General features: G+C 43.0%; 1 protein-coding gene across 1 annotated transcript in view; it reads left to right on the top strand.

Moving 5' to 3' along the window:
* PDZD2 (PDZ domain containing 2) overlaps nucleotides 1-18047 on the top strand; it is a 140063-nt gene that overhangs the window by 82892 nt on the left and 39124 nt on the right. The window contains exons 3-5 of the mRNA XM_080638103.1: nucleotides 4374-4516; nucleotides 5168-5300; nucleotides 7402-7569. Of these exons, the coding sequence (XP_080494229.1) occupies nucleotides 4374-4516; nucleotides 5168-5300; nucleotides 7402-7569 (444 nt within the window). The remainder of the gene's footprint in view (nucleotides 1-4373; nucleotides 4517-5167; nucleotides 5301-7401; nucleotides 7570-18047) is intronic.

Here is an 18047-nt window from a genome sequence, read left to right as displayed (position 1 = left end):
CCCCACGTCGCGCTGGCAGCATGCTTCCTTTCTGATCTGCACCACACTAGTTTATTCCAGATGTGGGCTCTCTCCGAACAGAGGCTGCCTGATGCACAATGGCTTCACGGTGGAGAAGGATGGCCTGTGGGGACCCACTTGAAGCTGCCAACTGTATTCTCTATTCTCACTTGCGGTTTGTTACATAAGAAGTTACATGCTTGCGATTAATCCAAGTAGAATATTCATACTGTCTTTAAAAAAAAAAAAAAAAAAAACAAAAAAACAAAAAACCAAAAAACAACATTTTAATTATTTGTAGCTCAGGCACTTTGAAGTTGATCAGCTTAAAGTGGAGAGATCTGGTCCAAAGGGCTGCCTGTGCAAAACAGCCAAGTTAAGAGGGAAGTTGAATTGCCTGAAGGTGATGTAACTGCAGAGAAGCAAAAAACATCCATTAGCCCAGGTGTAGCCTGACCTGGCCATTTGTGTTTCTGCTTGCTATGTGAGGGAAGTTAAAAAATGTAGGTCTGGAAGGGACTTCAAGAAATGACATGGTCTCATTTCCTCCTCTGAGACCATCTTTGACAAATGTTGGTCCATTGCATCCATGAAACCCTTCTATTGAGAGGAATCCACAGCCCTTCTGCATAGGCAGGTTTGCTGCTGCCGCTTTGGGTTTACAAGCAAAGTCTTTGTGGTGATCTGAGCAGGGTTAACATTTGCTCCCAGGAGATGGGAAACAAATATCGAAAGGGAAATTTGGCTTCTTATTCATTTGTCGCTCTCAAAACGAACATGGGCGTCTTTCTGATTGTCCATCTTGGCTGAATCTCAAGTGAATTCAATGGAATTTTCTGGATTATCATATACAGGTATTCAGCCCATGTTATATAGTGAGCCCTTTCTGCTTGGGTTCTCAAGTGTTGATATTTATTATTATGACCTGCCTTTAATTAAGGGGTATATGTTGATCTCCTTCTTCCTGTGAGTGACCTGAGTATTGCTTAGTCCCTGGCTGCAACTGATGCTAGTAGTGCCTCTTTACCCTTGCTGAGGATGTCTGGAGTTGAAGATATCTGGCTGGACTGGCATTAGTGTATCTCTGTGCTTGAAATGTTTTTGCACTCGGAGATGTAGGTGCCCATGTGAAGATTTGTTGTGTCACCTATGAACAAAACTGGGGGAATTATTCTAAGTCATATATAAATGAAGCTGTGAGAATTAATTCTGAGAGGGTGGAAAAGTTCAGATGTTAATAGGAATATGCAACTGGCAGCAGTCAAGCAGCAACCAGAACTGTGCAACTCATCAGAGGAGACTGGTCAGCAGTTAAACTCATCCTCCTCTGTGCAGGGATTATGCAGGCTCTGAGGACAGTGACATCAGACCTGCAAACTGCCAAATCTAACTGCACTTGGAGTTGCTCTTGGGTATTGTAAGTCGTGAGCTTCTAGCCTCTTTGTTTATGAAGAAAAGCTTGAAAATATGAGCCTTTAAAAATTTTAAAATTAAAGACATGCATCACTCTGCTTTTTTTTTTTTTTTTTTTAATTTTTTTTTCCCTTCCTTTTTTTTTAACATTTAGGCTTTGTATTGTTGAACCTGGGAATCTCCAATAACTCAAGAAAATTAATTTTAAGTAAAATTTAAATGCACTTACAAATCCTTGGAATTGGCACAGAGCTTTACTATTAAGGCTTTCCTGCAATGGAGTCACGTAAGATGCACATTCAAAACAGCAGCATTTTGTAGCTGGCTTTGAAGTATCCTGTGCTGCTTTCTGCAAAGAAGATAGTGGCTTTATAGGGAAAAGAAGGGGTTTCTGCCTTCTCCCAGAGGTCTCAAGCGAAGGCTAGCATTCTACTTTTTAATACTTAGCTTCCAAAATCTTGCAGTGACGTAGCTTGAAGGTACTTGTGTATTCGTGGGGGGCCTTTGCTTTGTAGAACGTGGTTAAATGTAAAGCTATGAATGTTTTATGAAGTAGAAGGAAGGAACAGTGAAGGGATCTGATTTCTAGTCAGCACCGAATTGTTTATCCCAGTGAAATGCATGCAGCTGGCTGGTGGGGACTCGAGGGACAGCCTTTTCTTATGCGGGAGATGGTGACCATGTCGTTTGAAAATGCATAAAAAGAAATACATGTTTGGGTGTGTGTCAGATGGTTTCCCTGTCTTTATCGTGACTGCATTCTGCCATCCACATTTGGACCAACTAATGCTTTACTTTGCAAGTGCTTTTGATTCCAGTGGGAGTTCAAGGGGAATAAGATGGTGTTTGCATCAAGAGCAGCAGAGTCTTGCCGTGTGCTGCTATTAAGTGCTTTGCTATGTAAACGAATATTTGAGAGTGGGTCAGTTAAGAATAAATTTTGGATTTTTTAATAATAAGATGTAGGATAGTGAGGAGTGCTGAGGAATGCAAACTAGGCACTGCACATCATGGGCCTTTGCATAACTTGCATTCCAGAAGGCTTTTGCAAATCATTAAACACAATTTTATGACCACATTGTTAAACTTTATTGGAGGGTCTGCTTCCAAACTGTATTTGACAATGGGACACTCCAAGTGACAGCTTGTGGGGATAATAGATGGTCATCATTACAGCCTCGACTAGACTGGGGAAGGCAAAGAGAGATTGCTTTTTGCTGTTACACTGTTTTCATTATGGGTGCAAGGTACTTTATAGCAAGAAAGCCTCTCTGGAGTATTTTCGTGCTGTAGCTCGATTCTGGTTTTTAAGTGGATAAATATAGTTGACTCCTGCCCCTGCATTTAACACGATGTCTCATGTATCACTCTAGTTTATCTCAAAGTATTCTCCGTCCTGGCATGTCCTGTTATTCAGCAGGAGACAGGGCTTTTATTGATGCACTGAGGATCCCAGTTAAACATGTTGGAATATTGCCCACATGCATGACTTTCAAGATAACAGATTACCCACAGGTGTATATGTTTTCATCCTCAATCTTTTGGGTTACCTCTTAAGACATCCGATTTGTTTTTCCCTGTTTCTCCTACCTGTGTTCTAGGGGCTGTATAACATTATTTTTTTTCACTTTATTCTTAAGATATCAGTGTAGATACTGACCCCTTTGTTCTTGTATCTGCAAAACTGCATCTTGCATTGCAGTTAAAAGTTTCAGCATAGTGTCCCAGTGATCAGGTAAAAACAAAAACGTATTTTTTTCACTTAATAAAGGCTCTGAAAAACTTAAAATCCGCAGGTTGCTGCCACAACCCTTGGGTTTGCTGATATATTTAGCAGTTTCAGTTCTCAGAAACAGGCAGCAATTGTACATGCTTTTCACAGTTTGGCATGAAATTTTAATCATCTTTGCTACTTAGCTGTTTGCGTACTGCGAGAACGTTACTTGTGTGCATAACAGACCCAGTTGGAAATAGCTGACCTGGTACCCAGTGGCTACAACACATGGCCTAAAAATTGCCTTCAAATTGCGCATTTTGCTGTCTTGCAAGCTTGAAAACTTCCTAGGGTTTCTCTTAATTCTGTTATCCTGGTTATTCCCTTCTCTGAGAGAGTCCTGGCAATTGTCTTACATGTCTTGCTTGCTTGCTTGCTTGCTTGGTTTTCTCTTTCCTTTTTTCCTCTGCTCATACCTGCCACACTTGTGTTTCCTTGTGCCCCGTCCTACTGGTAGCACTCATGGGAACTAACTTTTGCATTTTGTATTGCTCTGGAGTTTGTAAAGCTCTTTTTGGATAAACACTTAGGATCATTTAAAAAAATGAATAAAGATGTCATACACATGGCTTATTACCTTGTTTAAACTGAAAAGTTATTCTCTGTGGTGGGTAAATCCATTACTTACAGTCTGTAACACAGCTGTCCAATAAGAAGTATTTGATTGGCAGCTGATAATTTGAAGCTGGTATTTTCTTTCCTATATCTCAAATCCTGCAAACTCCTCTGGAGGGGGAAATGCTGCAGTGTGATGCCAGTCTGGTCCCTGCTGCAATAGCAGCAGCACTACTGGGTGTTCAAGGTCCCCCTTGAACAATGTCTTGCTCCTCTGCAATCCCGCACAGCTCATCCTTGAGTTTTGGTGATGGGTTTGAGACTGCTGATTGCTTCGGGAAGGATCGGGGCACTGAGAGCAGGACCTCTGCGTGGCTCAGAAAAGCTGCAAACGGCCCCACAAGGAGATCTCTACATACTGATCGTTCTCTGTGCTGCCTCCTCCTTTCTGCCTCCTTCGCTTGGACCTCAGCTAACACAGCAAATCTCAGCAAAACCACCCATATAGCTTGAGCTATACAGATACGTGGTGATGGGCAGCAAGATGCTAAATAGCTCCCTCCTGTACCCTCCCAGCCCTCTCTCAGTGTCCAAATCCAAATTCAAGGACTCTCTGCACGTTTTCTCTCAGCGAGAAGGTTGCCGCATATGGAAGATGCACATCCTGAAGGGGACGGACGGGCTGGGAATCCAGATAACGGGAGGCAGAGGGTCAAAGCGATCCCCTCACAGCATCATTGTCACCCATGTGGAGGAAGGCGGCTCCGCATACAGGTGAGGCAGTGGTGGTGGATGTGGGAGTGGGTGTCGTGGGGCATCCGTGTCCATCGCTGTTAGCCAGACTCATGAGACACATGGAGTTTTGCCCTCCCTTTGTGTGAGGGTGAGAATATGGCACTTTAAACTTAAAACCTTATTTTTGTAATTGGTCACTGAAACTTCTTCCAGCGTGTTTAGCCCAGATTAGAGACTGCTCAAACACTTGCTCAGTGATGTAGCATAAATCAAGGAGCCTGATGGCTTCTGGGGCTTTTTCACCAAGTCCCTTTTTGGAAGATGGGCCTTCCCATGGGATTGGCAGTGGATGAGTGTGGTTTGTGCAACCCAGACTGCTCACTGCCAGCCCTGGCCCTGTTCCTGATGGGGTGGAGACAGGGTTCACTTCTCCTCCCTGACTCTCTACAGGGGGCAGAGAAGGTTAGAGGGGTCTCAGCCCTGCGAAGAGGGTGGAATGGCTCTTCTTATAAAAATAATTTCATTGGGCACCTTTTTGAGCCACTTGTTTAGGGCAAAACCCATAGTACCAATTCATGCAAGCTTAGCAGCAGCCAGATCACTTTGTCCATGCCTCCATGTCCCTCTGCATGTAGCCTGGCCCCAGGGAAGGAACACCCTGCAGCTCCATGTTCCTGCTTTATTTCGCAGGGATGGCAGGCTGACCCCGGGCGATGAGCTCCTCATGATCAACGGGCAGTCCCTGGTTGGGCTCTCCCACCAGGATGCTGTGGCTCTTCTTCGCTCAGCTGCTGGCCTGGTGCAGCTGGTGGTCGCTAGCAAGGTACAGTCCTCTCCTTGGTGATCTCCTGAGTACACATCCATAAGGGTTTGTGAAGTGCTGAGTGGAAAGGGCATAGTTTTGATGGGGAATCGCATGTACACACTTGCTCCCCTAAATTTAACACACAGCTATGGGAAATAGATCAGTAGCTGCCATAAATCTGTGACAAATCAGCAGGGTATAGATCAATTTAATGATTTGCTTGTATTCTCACTGTCATTCAGTGTGCAAATGAGTCTGTATTTATTCATGCAGACATTACTTAAGTTTTGGCCAAAGCCATTTTCTTAAAATATATGCTAAATAAAGCAGGCTGTTCTCAGCCTCTCCTGCTTCCTGCCTGTGTAGCCTTCATAGCTCTCAGCTCTTGTCCTGTCTGTGTGCCTGAGATCTCTCAATGGTGATCTCTTGGCTCGAGTTCCTTATTTTGTCCTTGGTAATAGTTTGGAGTGGAGCTCTTGAAGATAAAGGAGTGTGAAATTTAAGGGAAATGAGAGTGGAACTGATTTATCAGTTGGGCTCTTCGTTCTGCTTTCATTACAGGAGAGGTTGAGAGAATATTACACAATATTTTTCCTTTGTTTAAGAAAATCCTGCCCACCCCTGTTTGCTCCCTTCCCTGGACCACAGCCTGCTGTAGCCTTGCTTGGGTTGATGTAGGTGTTTGGTGGGTGGCCAACCAGCTCCCAAAAGCGCCTGGGGTCTCAAACAAGGACCTGCCTGCAGGTGGGCCTTTGGGGTGGTAGCAGAAACATCTTGGGACAAAGGGACCACTGATAAACCTGCATTTCCAGGTGGAGGATGAAGTTTCAGCAAGCCACTGTATCAGTGTCTTTTAACTGTTTCTTGGATTGACCTTTACATTGCCCTAGCCAACCTGATGCAAGTTTCTGCAGGTTTAATGCCTGGGTTTTGGCTAACAAGCATGCTTTATGCACATGTTTTTGGAGAAGAGGTTCTATCTCACCATATTCAAAGTGAAGAGCCTATAAATTCTCTTAACATTTCAGTTAGACAGTGAAGTTCATTGAAGACCTTCTGTAGGCTTACAGCCTGGTATTAACCCCACTGATGTTTACTCTGGAAACAGCATGCTTTGACCTGAAGTAGGTACATTTTGTATTTCCTTTAGACAGTTGGACTCTCTGCCAAAACACAAGGCAGTAGACTGCATAAATTTCTTCTTAAAGTTATTTGGTTGTTCATGTGATGATTGCATCAAAATAATAATCGTGAATAAGTGAACAGCATAAAACTTCACGTTCCTGATCCGGCTGTGGATCTGTCTGGCCTGTGCTCTGTGCACTTGGGCAGTGTTCCTGTCCCTGGGAGGAGGACTTGGAAAGGCAAGCAGTGGGAAATCCAGCCTCTGCCATGTTTCAGGCAGTCTCAGAAAGGGTGTAAATAGGTGAAGTATTCCACAGCAGCTCCCTCTGGGCGTTATTTGTTGGTATGGGAAAACAGCCTTGCAGTTTGGCCTGGTGAGCATTCTTGAACGCAGCGTTTGTTCTGAAAGCAATAAAATGAGAGTCTGTCTGGCCACTGCTTTCAGTTGATGCACGTGTTTGCGTCCCGGAAGAGGTGCCAAAGGCTGGAAACAGATCCTGAAGCATAAGGACTTGAGTTGGTAGAGGATCGGTTGGGTCAATTTTCATTTTGTTCTCCCAAGTAGGGTTGTCTGTCTATTATTATGCATGTAGATAGATAAACATGTGGAGGGAACATCCACAGGGAGGGAGCAGGAGTGCAGAGTGTGATTTGGGATGCAATGAAATGAGTAATGAGGTCTGTAAACTCCTAATCTGCTCACAGTGACATTTAATAAAACCAAAGTGGGGAGGAGCAGGCTGCTGGAGAAGCATATATTTTAAATTCTCCTGAATGAAATCTGAATGTTTTAGGTGTGCATTGGCCTATGTTTACTATATGTGCACTTTGAAATGGCGTCTGCTTTTTATAACTGAACCAATAAAGTTTGAGCACATGTAATGAGGGCAGGATTACGAGAGAGGTCTCCTGGGCAGATGAAATGGAGCAATTTCACCATGGTTTTGATGGTTTTCTGCACGTGATGTAACATACTTTGTTGTCTCTCGGGTAGGAATCTGCAGAAGGGGATTTTCTGAAGTACCCATCTACCAGTTTGCCAGACTTGCTTAGCACTTGCTCAGTCCAAGACTCTGTCTCTTGCACTGACAATAAGGAAAACGAGGAGCCAGAAGAAGAAGATGTGAAAGGAGTGAATGCATCTCCTGAAAAACCGGTCATTGTAAGTGTGGCTTTGGTGTGATGTTTTTACTGTCTCCCTTGGTGCCCTTTTGCATCTGTCACATTCTTCTACTGCCTGACACAAAGCAGGTCCTCGAGACAGGGCAATCCCACCCAGCCCTTCTTTTCATGGGATGTGGGTGTTGAGCTGCAGTGGGGATGGCATCTACCACAGCATCTGCCATCTCTGCTACTGCACTGCAGCAAACCACCAGCACAGGGAGCTGGAGCTCTCGTGTCCTCCAAGGTTTGTGGCAATCATGGTTTTGTTTTTCTCTCGGCTGCTGGATTGTTTTCCACCACTTCCACTGCTTTTGTTGGATCTGATGCAAAGTCTCTCACAGTGCTTACGTAGTAACATGCTCTGCTTTCCCCTCCTTTTGTAACTGAACTTCTTTAACAGTTTCTGATCCAAGTCTTCAAGTTTTTATTTGCTCTGTTGAAGCCAACAGACACTTTTAGGGGAGAGATATGAATTTCTGGCTGTGAACTGCAACTGAAGTTCCGCTGAATGAATGCTGCCAGTTGATAATCTCACTTGCATTCCCTTCAGGGCTGCATTAAGTAGAGATTAAGTGGATCATTGTTATTTATTTGTAATATAGCAACTCTCTGAAACTTCATTGGTGTTCTGAGTTTCTGTTGTGTTGTACAGACAAAGAATAAAATTATGTTTGCTACTCTAAAGAGCTTGGAGGCTGGTTTTCTAGCAAGGGAAAGCAGGTGGATTCACTTGAAGCTCTTAACCTTGTTTTCTGTCCTTGTCTTTTTTGTCCCTCTTTTCTGTATCAATTATAATAAATCTCTCAAACCTTTGGATGGCTCTGATGTGATACTGATTTGGTGACTTGTTTTGATTTGTACTGTTATACTTTCCCATTTCTGGGCAAAAATACTGCTTCCCAGGACAAGTCTCATGCTATAGTCTAACTGATGCTGATGCTCAATTCTTAACCTGCCTGTTATCTCTCGCTTTCTTTGACTCTATGCTTGTAACAGTCCTCATGATTGCACAGTTCTTTACTGTGACAAGTTTTGGTATTTCTGCACTATCTTGTCTTCCATGTGCCAGACTGTCTTCTGTTCCGTGTGCTTCTTTTGGGGTGAAGGAAAGGAAAAACAAATAAATCAGGGATGCTTTGCATGCTAATCATGGTGTAGTGTTTGTGTGCTGACTTGAGTAGGCATTCTTTTGGCCATCAAAATACTTTAAATTCCTATATATATCATATTTCAAATTCTCATAATTTCTCATAAGGCTATGGCTCAGCAACGCTTAAACATAAAAATCAATTTTGTCAGAACTTAAATTATGTGTGGCTTCAGGATGCAGGTGCTGGCATTCCAGTAACTCTTCTGGTATATTCTAGATGCTATTTGTCACTTGTTTTCCTCCTGATTCCAGAGCAAGGCTCTGCCTGCTTTTTAGCAGTGCTTTTGTTATTGGGTGTTTCTTTTCCAGATTAACACAATGCTAGGGCAAGCTTGAAATAGCTAAGGTGGTTGCCACCATGAAGACCCAGCTGCAGGAGCCTGCCCAGAGCCCTTCAGCATGGACATGAGTTTGGAGCCTGCCCCCATGTCTGTCTCAGTTCTGCTGCAGCTGGCAGTGGTGATAGCTCAGTTCCGAGCCAGTTTGCTTGCTTGCCTGTCTGGCACTCTAACCCCTAATAGCAGTAGCTCTGTACTTTCATAATGCAGCACTGGGGAATGGAGGGGAAATTGCAGAAATCTGGGTGCAATAAACACATTAGAAGAATACCGGCAAGATTTATTTTTCTTCTTTGTTTCTATTAGTTCTTTTTTGCTGGCGGGGATGTAATTCAGGGCGATGTAATTAGTTATTAGTGACTCTCAGAACATCATCTTTTTTTTTTTTTTTTTTTTTTTTTTTGGCTTGAGCTGCGCATGAAATCCTTTTTCTTCTAATCCAAAGCACAGGATGCCTTTGCATTCCCCTTGTAATTGCTGTCTCAGAGTTGGGAGTACAGACAGGGCTCTCTGCAGCCCATGGTGGACAGTCTGTACAGTGTAGACACCTTTACTCTACCCACAGCATGGTCTGTCCTTATCACATCACAGCAGCCTGAGCTGAGCAAATCCTGCGTGCCACCAGGCAGGACACAGGAAGGTAAATGTATGGAAAAGATAAAATTCACACGTCTTCTTTTTCCACCTGACAGGATAGGAAGGGTTTTTCATAGCAAAGCTTAGAAGCTGATTTCAAGGTCAGGAGGAACATGCTGTATCACCTGATTTTATTTTACACACATGTGTATATATATAGTCATACAGATTATTTCAAAATTGCTTTGGAAATTACTGTTCTTTGCTGTTCCCACTCTTTTGATGACACATCTTCTCTTTCATATATATTCCATTATATTTGTACTGTAGGTAAGGATGACAATGTGACTGATGATTAAAGCAGGAACTAAGATGGACCATTTCTAATCAGTTAATTGGTTCAGTGTAGGTGCATAGGTGACACTCAAGGTCTATACCAGGTAACTGGAACTGTGGTCTTAGTTTAAGTGTTAGACCTCTTAGATTTGAAACCAATTCTCAGCCCAGCTCTGACGAGGAGTTACCTTCCTTACCACCAGTTTCTCACCTCTGGTGAGAGGTTAATTAATTTTCTTGTTTACTGTGCAGGGCTTTGTAGAGACTCAGAAGGATGCTGTCAGGTTCCGGGTGCGTAGGTAACAAGAAGTAACTCAGAGTGATTTATTAGTAGCTGAGGGTTCACTGTCTCTGTTCTGACCAACACAGTGCTTATCTAATTCTATACTAATACTATCTTCTGATAGTACAAAATTTGCAGGAGCTCTTAGGGTTGCTATTAACTTCGCTATGAGTATAATTCAGTGCTGAGTATTCAGAACCTTAATTTGACTTGCTGTTAATGCCTTAGCACCTGATTGCTTAAAGAGCTGAGCAAAGCAGAAAAAAATAATCACTTGAACTGAGGTATACGTGCAAATTTTCATCCTTGTAGTTATGTAGAACTCCACTGGATCAGGCCCTGAGGAACCTAATCTAAGTTGTCTCTGCTTTGAGACAGAGGATGGACCAGGGACCCCAAAAGGTTCCTTCCAACCTGGCTTACTCTCCAATCTCATTTCTAGGGGCTAAAGTTTTCTTTGTGAGCAAGTTCTTTAAAACTCTTAAGCTCTGCTCCAGTGTTTCCAGGCAGGGAAATATAATCTGAGCTGGTCAGCTTCCCCAGGACACAGCAGAAGAGTTTAGTGACACCTGAAAACTAATTTAAGAGAAATAATCACTTTTAAGTCTTACTTGAAAGTCCACTTGTTGTGCTCCCTTAATTAAAGTTTCATAGTACAATGTAATTGGAGCTCTGTTGTTACACAGTCTCCTTATGTAAAGCCCTGTTCAACAGGAAACATCCCTTAAAGTTCTAACTTCAATAAAACTTGTGCTGCCAGGCAGAAAAAGGATTCCGTTAATATTCTTGAAGTGCACTTATTTTAGAGCTAGTTTAGCCAAAATGTGTCTTAACTTCAGATACAAAATACCAGGCCACAGAGTTGTGTTATGCTAAATTCTCCTGAGGCACTTTGGGGATTTAAACCCTTCCTCCCCACATCCCGCAGTCCATATTTTGCCTTGAGCTGTTGACGTTGGTATTTTAAAATGTCATTATTTATGTCTGAGTGAAATAGGATGATATGATAGTATTTGCCTGTGATTTATTTTTAATTCTAATTCACTTTTCCAAGTACTTCTATTGCCTGAAATTGAATCTGTCACTGTATTACTGGCTTGCAGAGCACCCTGGGAAATGAACTCTAAAGAGAAAGCAGGTCTGCCAAGAATTTGCCAAGTGTCTGATGAATTTAGCGCATTTTGGGTCTCCAGACAGAGGCATGTGCCATCCTTAATTGCTTCAAAAGTGTTTTGCTTTTGTTTCTGGTAGTGCTCTATATGATGATATATTATATATATGATGATCCGAGTACTGTATTTTTCAGGTGTTCAACTTCAGTAACCAGCTTCATATTAATGGCTTGAAATTGCAGAAAGTTACTAAATACAAGAAGTATTTAGTACTGCCTCAGTACTTAATATTGTGCTCTCCTGTTGGTATCTGCCACTTGTAACACTGGAGGCAGCACCCTGAGATGAGTCTATTCCGTACAGACTGGAATTGTACAAGAGAGAAATTTCTTATTTGGGAAAGGAGGTCATAGTTACCCCTACCTGTCTGGAGGGAAGCTGGGAAGAGAGGCAATTTGCTTCCCTATGCCCAAGCTCACCATGCAAACACAGCCTCTGGCAGCATCCCCAGCTGCATGACCCCTCTGCTGTGAAGTGGCAAGCCCCTTTAGCTCATGTTTAATCATGTTACGTTGACCTGAAGTGTTTGATGTGTACCTTCACACGAGCAGTGGACTCTGTTGCATGCAAAGACAGCCGTGACCCAGCAAGGTCTTGGTTCTAATACAAGTAATAGAAACAGGATGTCTCCAGGTAAAGCTTGCTTACATGAGTGGGGTTTCCTTATCCCTGCCAAAATCCACTTGTGTTTTTTTGCAAGAGATGTAGCTGAAAATGGATAAATAAACCTGTTCCGTGAATATAAAGCAATGCATTTGTATAATTCCCCTTCCTCCCCTTTTTTATTTTTCATCTGAGCTGTAGGACTGCTTAGGTATTTTCTGTCATGAGCATTTCTGTCTTACCAGGGGATGCATATGTAATTACCTGTAGCCATGCAAGCATAATAAGGAAGAGGATAACAATGCCGTAAGTTTAAAAACAGTCTTGGGGTCAAAAGTTCTTCTGGAAACACTGGGAGAGAATTTCAGAGAAAGCATTAGCATTGAGAAGGAACAGGAAGCATAACTCAACAATAAATGTGTACAGAGTGCGGGGAGGAGCCCTCATTACTTGGAGGACTTGAGCATTCATTCCCATTAGGGCACTACAGCCTCGAAAGAGGTTGCTCACTCCTCAAACTGCACCAAAAGGCTGGAAAAAAGGCAGGAAGGACCTTTTGCTGGCAGAAATCCGCCTTGCAGTGAAATACTTTGCTTGGTGGTGGTGGGGAGAAGATGAAGAGCCGGTATGAGATTTGGCTGTGCCCAGCCCTGGTCCTGCAGGAGGGTTTAGTAAATTCCTTTCCTGTTCATGGTGAGGGCTAGCAATGTTTGCAGATCCTGCCTCGTGTCACATTGCCCTTGTAAGGGGCAGGCATGGGCAGGGTCCAGCTGTAGCTTAGCATGGCTTGGAGCAGCTGCTCAGCTGTAAATGCTGTATTTGTCTGCAGCACTCTGCCTTTCTGAGATAGTGCTGCCCAATGTATCTGTGGGCCTGTGCTCATGCAATGCCCTTCACTTATGCTGTAGCTGAGCAGACATATCGGGTCCTACAGTGACTCCAAGTATAAGCTTTTAGAGTACAAGTAGTCAGGAATTTGGGGAAGAGAAAATGACAAAATATTTGGGACAAAATATTTGCTCAGTATGGCTGTTCTTCTTATCTTGTTTACAGAAGGCATATCACATGAAAATAAGCAATTGCAGTTTGTCTTATTGCCAGGGGTTTTTCAGTGATGGGCTGATGATGGTGCAGCAGGGATGGCAAGAGCTTGGGGAAGATGTGGGCACACTTCGCATGAGTTCAGGGAGGAGGAAGAGTGGTGAAAGGCCCCCAGGGAGGCAGTGCAATTGAATTACTGGTTTTCACACGTTCTAAAATTGACCTGTCAAGGAGACATTAATGTGAATGTGTTCTTCAGGTCAGGAGGGAGTAATTCAGCAGCAATCGCATCCTTCCGTGTGCCTGGCTCCCAGCCCTTCTGGGCCACTTGCTACTGCCTCTGTGTTAAAGGCAAGCCCAGAGAAAACTGTTTCACCCAGAGGCCAGTACTCTGAAGGGTTCCCTGTAGATATGATGCAGCCTGCAAACTGCGAAGTATCTCCTGTTGCTTGAGCTGGTGGAAGATAACCTTTTTGAGATGACCATAAGTATCAGCGCACACAATGCCCAGAGTTACAATTTTTGTTCTTCCTGTGTGATATGTTTGAAAGCTGCATCAGCAGAGTAATAGAAACGCATTTATCTACAGTACAGGTTCTGCATGGTCTTTGTTTTTGTGAATGAGGGCTTTTCCCATAAAGCAACAGATACAGTACAGACTGTCTCTCCTTTGGCTGTTTGGATAGCTTCCCAGTTTTGAAGGAGATGAACAAGCTAAAAATAACCCCCTCATGGCACTGGAACAAGAGAGATGCTGTCACAGCCATGCAGTTCACATAAGGATGATTAACAGAAGGATGATAAAGGCTGTAGGATTTGAGAGTTAGCGTGAATGTCATTATCATCACATCTGCAGTGTGCGTCTCTGCATATTCTTGAGCACGTATACAGTCCAGTCTTGGTTGCGCTTGGTTAAAACACATTTGAGATGTGCTGTTCTTAAATAAATGTGGACTGTATAATATATGAGGCTTTGGATACTCGATTCAGGTATGAAAGACACTTAATGCATACATATTCCATATTCTTGTGTACTTAGGATGATATAAAATGTGATTTTGGAGCTGAAATCCAAAGCTCTCCACCAGCTGTGTCATGGGGATGTTTTCTGCAGCTGTGGGTTGACATGGGTATTAGGAAGGTCTTGCTTTGTTCTCAGGAGAGGTTTTTGTTCTGAGGTCTGTTTATTGCTTGCTTTGTCCCTGACTATGAGTGAAAAGGTTGTCATTTAAAAAAAAAAAAAAAAAGAAAACAAAAAATGGCAGAAGCAATCTATTGTTTGTCTTGCTTGGCATGATACATAAGCTCTGGATTTGTGCTAAGCCAAGAATTGAGTGTTTATTAAAGAAAATAATGGAGGAGCTGAACCAGCTTTCACACAACTGGAGTTCCATGTTTGTCGCCTCTTTACCAGGACCCATTTTCTGATACCTGTCCGAAGCACATGGAGACATCTCGTGGACACCGACTAAACTGCATGCAAATGTGTTGATATTTGGGGGGGAAAAGTATAAACCAAAAAAAAAAAAAAAAACCAAAAAAACCCACAAACCATAAAACAGCAGTGATCTGCTTGTGCACCATCTCATAAATGTGTGCATTTGATTTCCTTTAGCTAATCTTTTTCTAATGAAAACTCTTCTTCTCCAATCTATTATGATTATCTGGTCCAAAAAGGATTGGTAACTGTTTAGCTGGGAACATCTTGCTATTTCCAAGGAATGTGTTGTCTGTGATATCTGTTTCTTGGAGAGCTTAGCTGCATTAGCCATTTCCTGCATTTCTTCCTATTTAAAAAAAGATATTTTTAAAGTTTTGTCTCTTAGAAATATTATCATTAATTTTAGCGACTATTTGGAAACCTGAAAAGGAAGTGTGCTTTGCTTAACTGCAGTCCTGACCAAAAATATAACATTGTACCAGTGAATCTTAGGAGCCAGCCCAGCTGGGATCCTGCTACATCAAGAATCAACCGGCATCCTCTGGACCATGATCAGCACACTGGGGCTCCTGGTATCAAACACATTCGAGAAGGTTTTGGAGTGTCTGATACAAAATATATAGATAACTCTATTTATTTTGTATATACAAGTATATATACAAAATGAGAGCATTTTGGAAGATGAGAGAAACTCAGCTCTGTCATAGTGCTCTTCCAGTTTGTTTGCCAAAGGTGCATGGATAGATATTGCTGCTAGCTTTGTGCTGGTGAGTGCCAGGTTATGTTTCATGTGCAGGTTTGTGTGTGACTGCTCTAAAGACTTGGTAAAAAGCAATAAACGTAACTACTGGGGTTTTGTATCTCCTGGAGCTGACAGTAATGCCCTTTCCAGCAACTACTGCATTACAGTGAACACTTAGGGTGGCTTTTGAATGCAGGCGTTTGGTAGGTTGACAGACCATACATTCTTAGAGACCACTTTTAAGGCTTTTGTTTTGTTTATTCGGCATTTCCACCTATTCAAAAAATAGGGCAGCTCCAGTTCTTGACTGTTTATCAGATTTCCTGATCTCCTGCTGCACATGAACAGGGAGTTTTCCAACACTTTCTTTATAATTAGGTAGTGGAGGCCTCAGGTTCCCATCCCTTTTGCTTGGGCAGGAGGAAGCACAGTCTGCACTCAGTGGTACCAACATGGGTAATTCCCAGGCAAGCTGCTGGGGAAGGTGACTGATGCTTTGTTTCAACAGTGGTGCTAAGTTAACCCAAATCTGAGCCCTCCTGGAGCATTGCTGGAGGAGCCTGCCTTGGCCAACGTGCAGAGCTGCTTCACCAGGATTTTCTAAGATGCCAATTAAGGCACTGAGTTAGTGCTGACCATGGAGATGATATTCCTCATCTTCTCCATTTAGATCTCTGTGTTTGAACTGTGACAGAGGAAAGCAGCAATGCAGTATCCTTTGGAAAAAGGGTGTCCTGTACCTCGCACCAAAACCAGTTAAATCTGGGTTTAATTTGGACTTGTCATTAGCCCCATGACAAGTGGGTTTCCTTGGCACTGGGAGGTGCTGTGTTTCGAAAGGGTGCCCCTGGGCACTGTAGCCACTGATGCTGTGCATCCTGGCCTGTCTGGCTCTTTCCAGCCTTTCAGCATCTTTGTGCACGCCCTAAAACAGAGCAGTAAGCCACAGAAAACTGTGCTGGCCAAGATGATAAAGTCCATGGGCTCTGCATCATTTGCAGTGTTAATGCTTGTAAATTATAGTGCTGCATCTTGTAATTTATTTGAGAGATGGAGTCAATTAAATTCGAAAAGAGCTAATTTAAAGAGAAGGTATTTTACTTCCTGTGCAAGGTAAAAGGGCCTGTGTCCAGATGCATTTAAGGCTTAAAGCATGCTGTGCTCCATCAAGCAATAAGTAATTGCACAAACAACTGTAACAACTAGAATTATAATAGACCTTGGAAGAAAATCTTCAAAATGTTTGGAAAGGTTAAAGCCTTTAAGGCATCAGCTGGTCTCGAGGCATGAAGAGGGAAGACTTTGAGCAGGGACCAGGTGAAGCCAGATTCAACACAGAGGGTTGCTGTGTGTAGGGGCATGGCCATTCTGCTTTCACACTGCTGTTTTAAAGAAGGACAATGGACTTGCTAGTGAACTTGCTTTGTCAGTGCAGGAAGGGCTGAACTTGACATGTGACGGACAGCTCAGTCTAATTCTCACTGTTTAACTCCCTATCAGGTTAAACTTCTCTGTATGCTGCTAGCGCTTCTCTGCCAAGGAAGCCGGAAGGTTGCGCCATGGGGAGTCAAATGGGCTTGCTGATGGCAAAGGCAGCAGCTTAGGAGCTCTGCAACAGCAGCAGTGAAGCAGTTTGCTTATTAAATTGTATCATCCCCTGTGTGCTGCCTTGATTTTGTAGATCGGCGACGATTGCCAAGCTGTTTGCAGTTAAACAATGCAGGCTCTCGTAATCCTGCTCCTCATCTTGCCTAATTAGGGGCCTGGTCACGCTGGAGCTTTGCCCAAGTGAGGACTCCAAGGGCAGTAGTTCGTTCTGGTGTGGTGCCAGGACCGCGTGTTCATGATAGCGCTATTTCCTTTGAAATCAATTGAGATGTCACCATCACTTGATCCTGGAGCTACTTAATGAACTGGCAAAATGGGCTCTATTTTTAGATCTCCCTCCAAACTACTGTGCATGTTAAAGCTTCCCTTGTCCTTAACGCCAGGCTGGCGTTGGGCAGGATTTATTGGTTTAGTTTAATAAGAGGCATACAGAACTGAAATAATAAGCTCCATTTCCTTGAAAGTGAGGAAAATTAAAATGGCATGGTTAAATCTGGGCAGCCGTCTCGAGACAGTAAAGTGATACGTTCATGTGTGGCCAGAAGGATAAGGTGGAGCTGGGATTTTCTTCTTGTCTAAGTTACGAGAGAGCCAAAGATTACAGACGCACGACTTTTGGGAGTTCTCGCAAGCTTTATGGATTGGATTTCTAAGTGTTTTCTGAATAGGATGAAACTTTTGGTGGCTTATTAGACAAGCTGAACAACTTAAAGAACATTTACTTCATTGCAAATGCTAAAGTGTCTTCCAGTATGTGTTTATAAGTGGTGTCAGAAAAGTATTTTTGCTAAAACAAGAAAGAAACACAGACATAGGTGATTTAGATGTTTTTACTTCTTATTGTAGTCTGAAGCCAAGTTGGATAAAAAGTCATTTCAGGAAGCTACCGAGAATGCCTTGAGGCTTTCCTTGGCATTGGTATTTGCACACACATATACCCTTCTGTGGATCACACATGAGGTTTGGAAGTTTGCTGTCTGTAGGCTCACAGCCTCCAGGATTGCACAGAGTTGAAGGGGAGGAGCAGGGTGCACAGTTTTAATGCAGGTGGCAATTGTCTCCTGTTTTTCCTCTCACCCCAATAGACGAAAATGTAGGTAATGGCAGAACGCATCTGTACTTTGCTTCTGTTGCACAGTTAAAATAAATAAAAGCAATAAAAGCTCTAAACCCTGTGTAGCAGAAA

This window comes from Psittacula echo (assembly GCF_963264785.1).
Source record: "Psittacula echo genome assembly, chromosome: Z".
NCBI lineage: Eukaryota > Metazoa > Chordata > Aves > Psittaciformes > Psittacidae > Psittacula > Psittacula echo.
The sequence above is the reverse complement of the archived record's forward strand: the minus strand, read 5'-3'. Positions and strand labels throughout refer to the sequence as shown.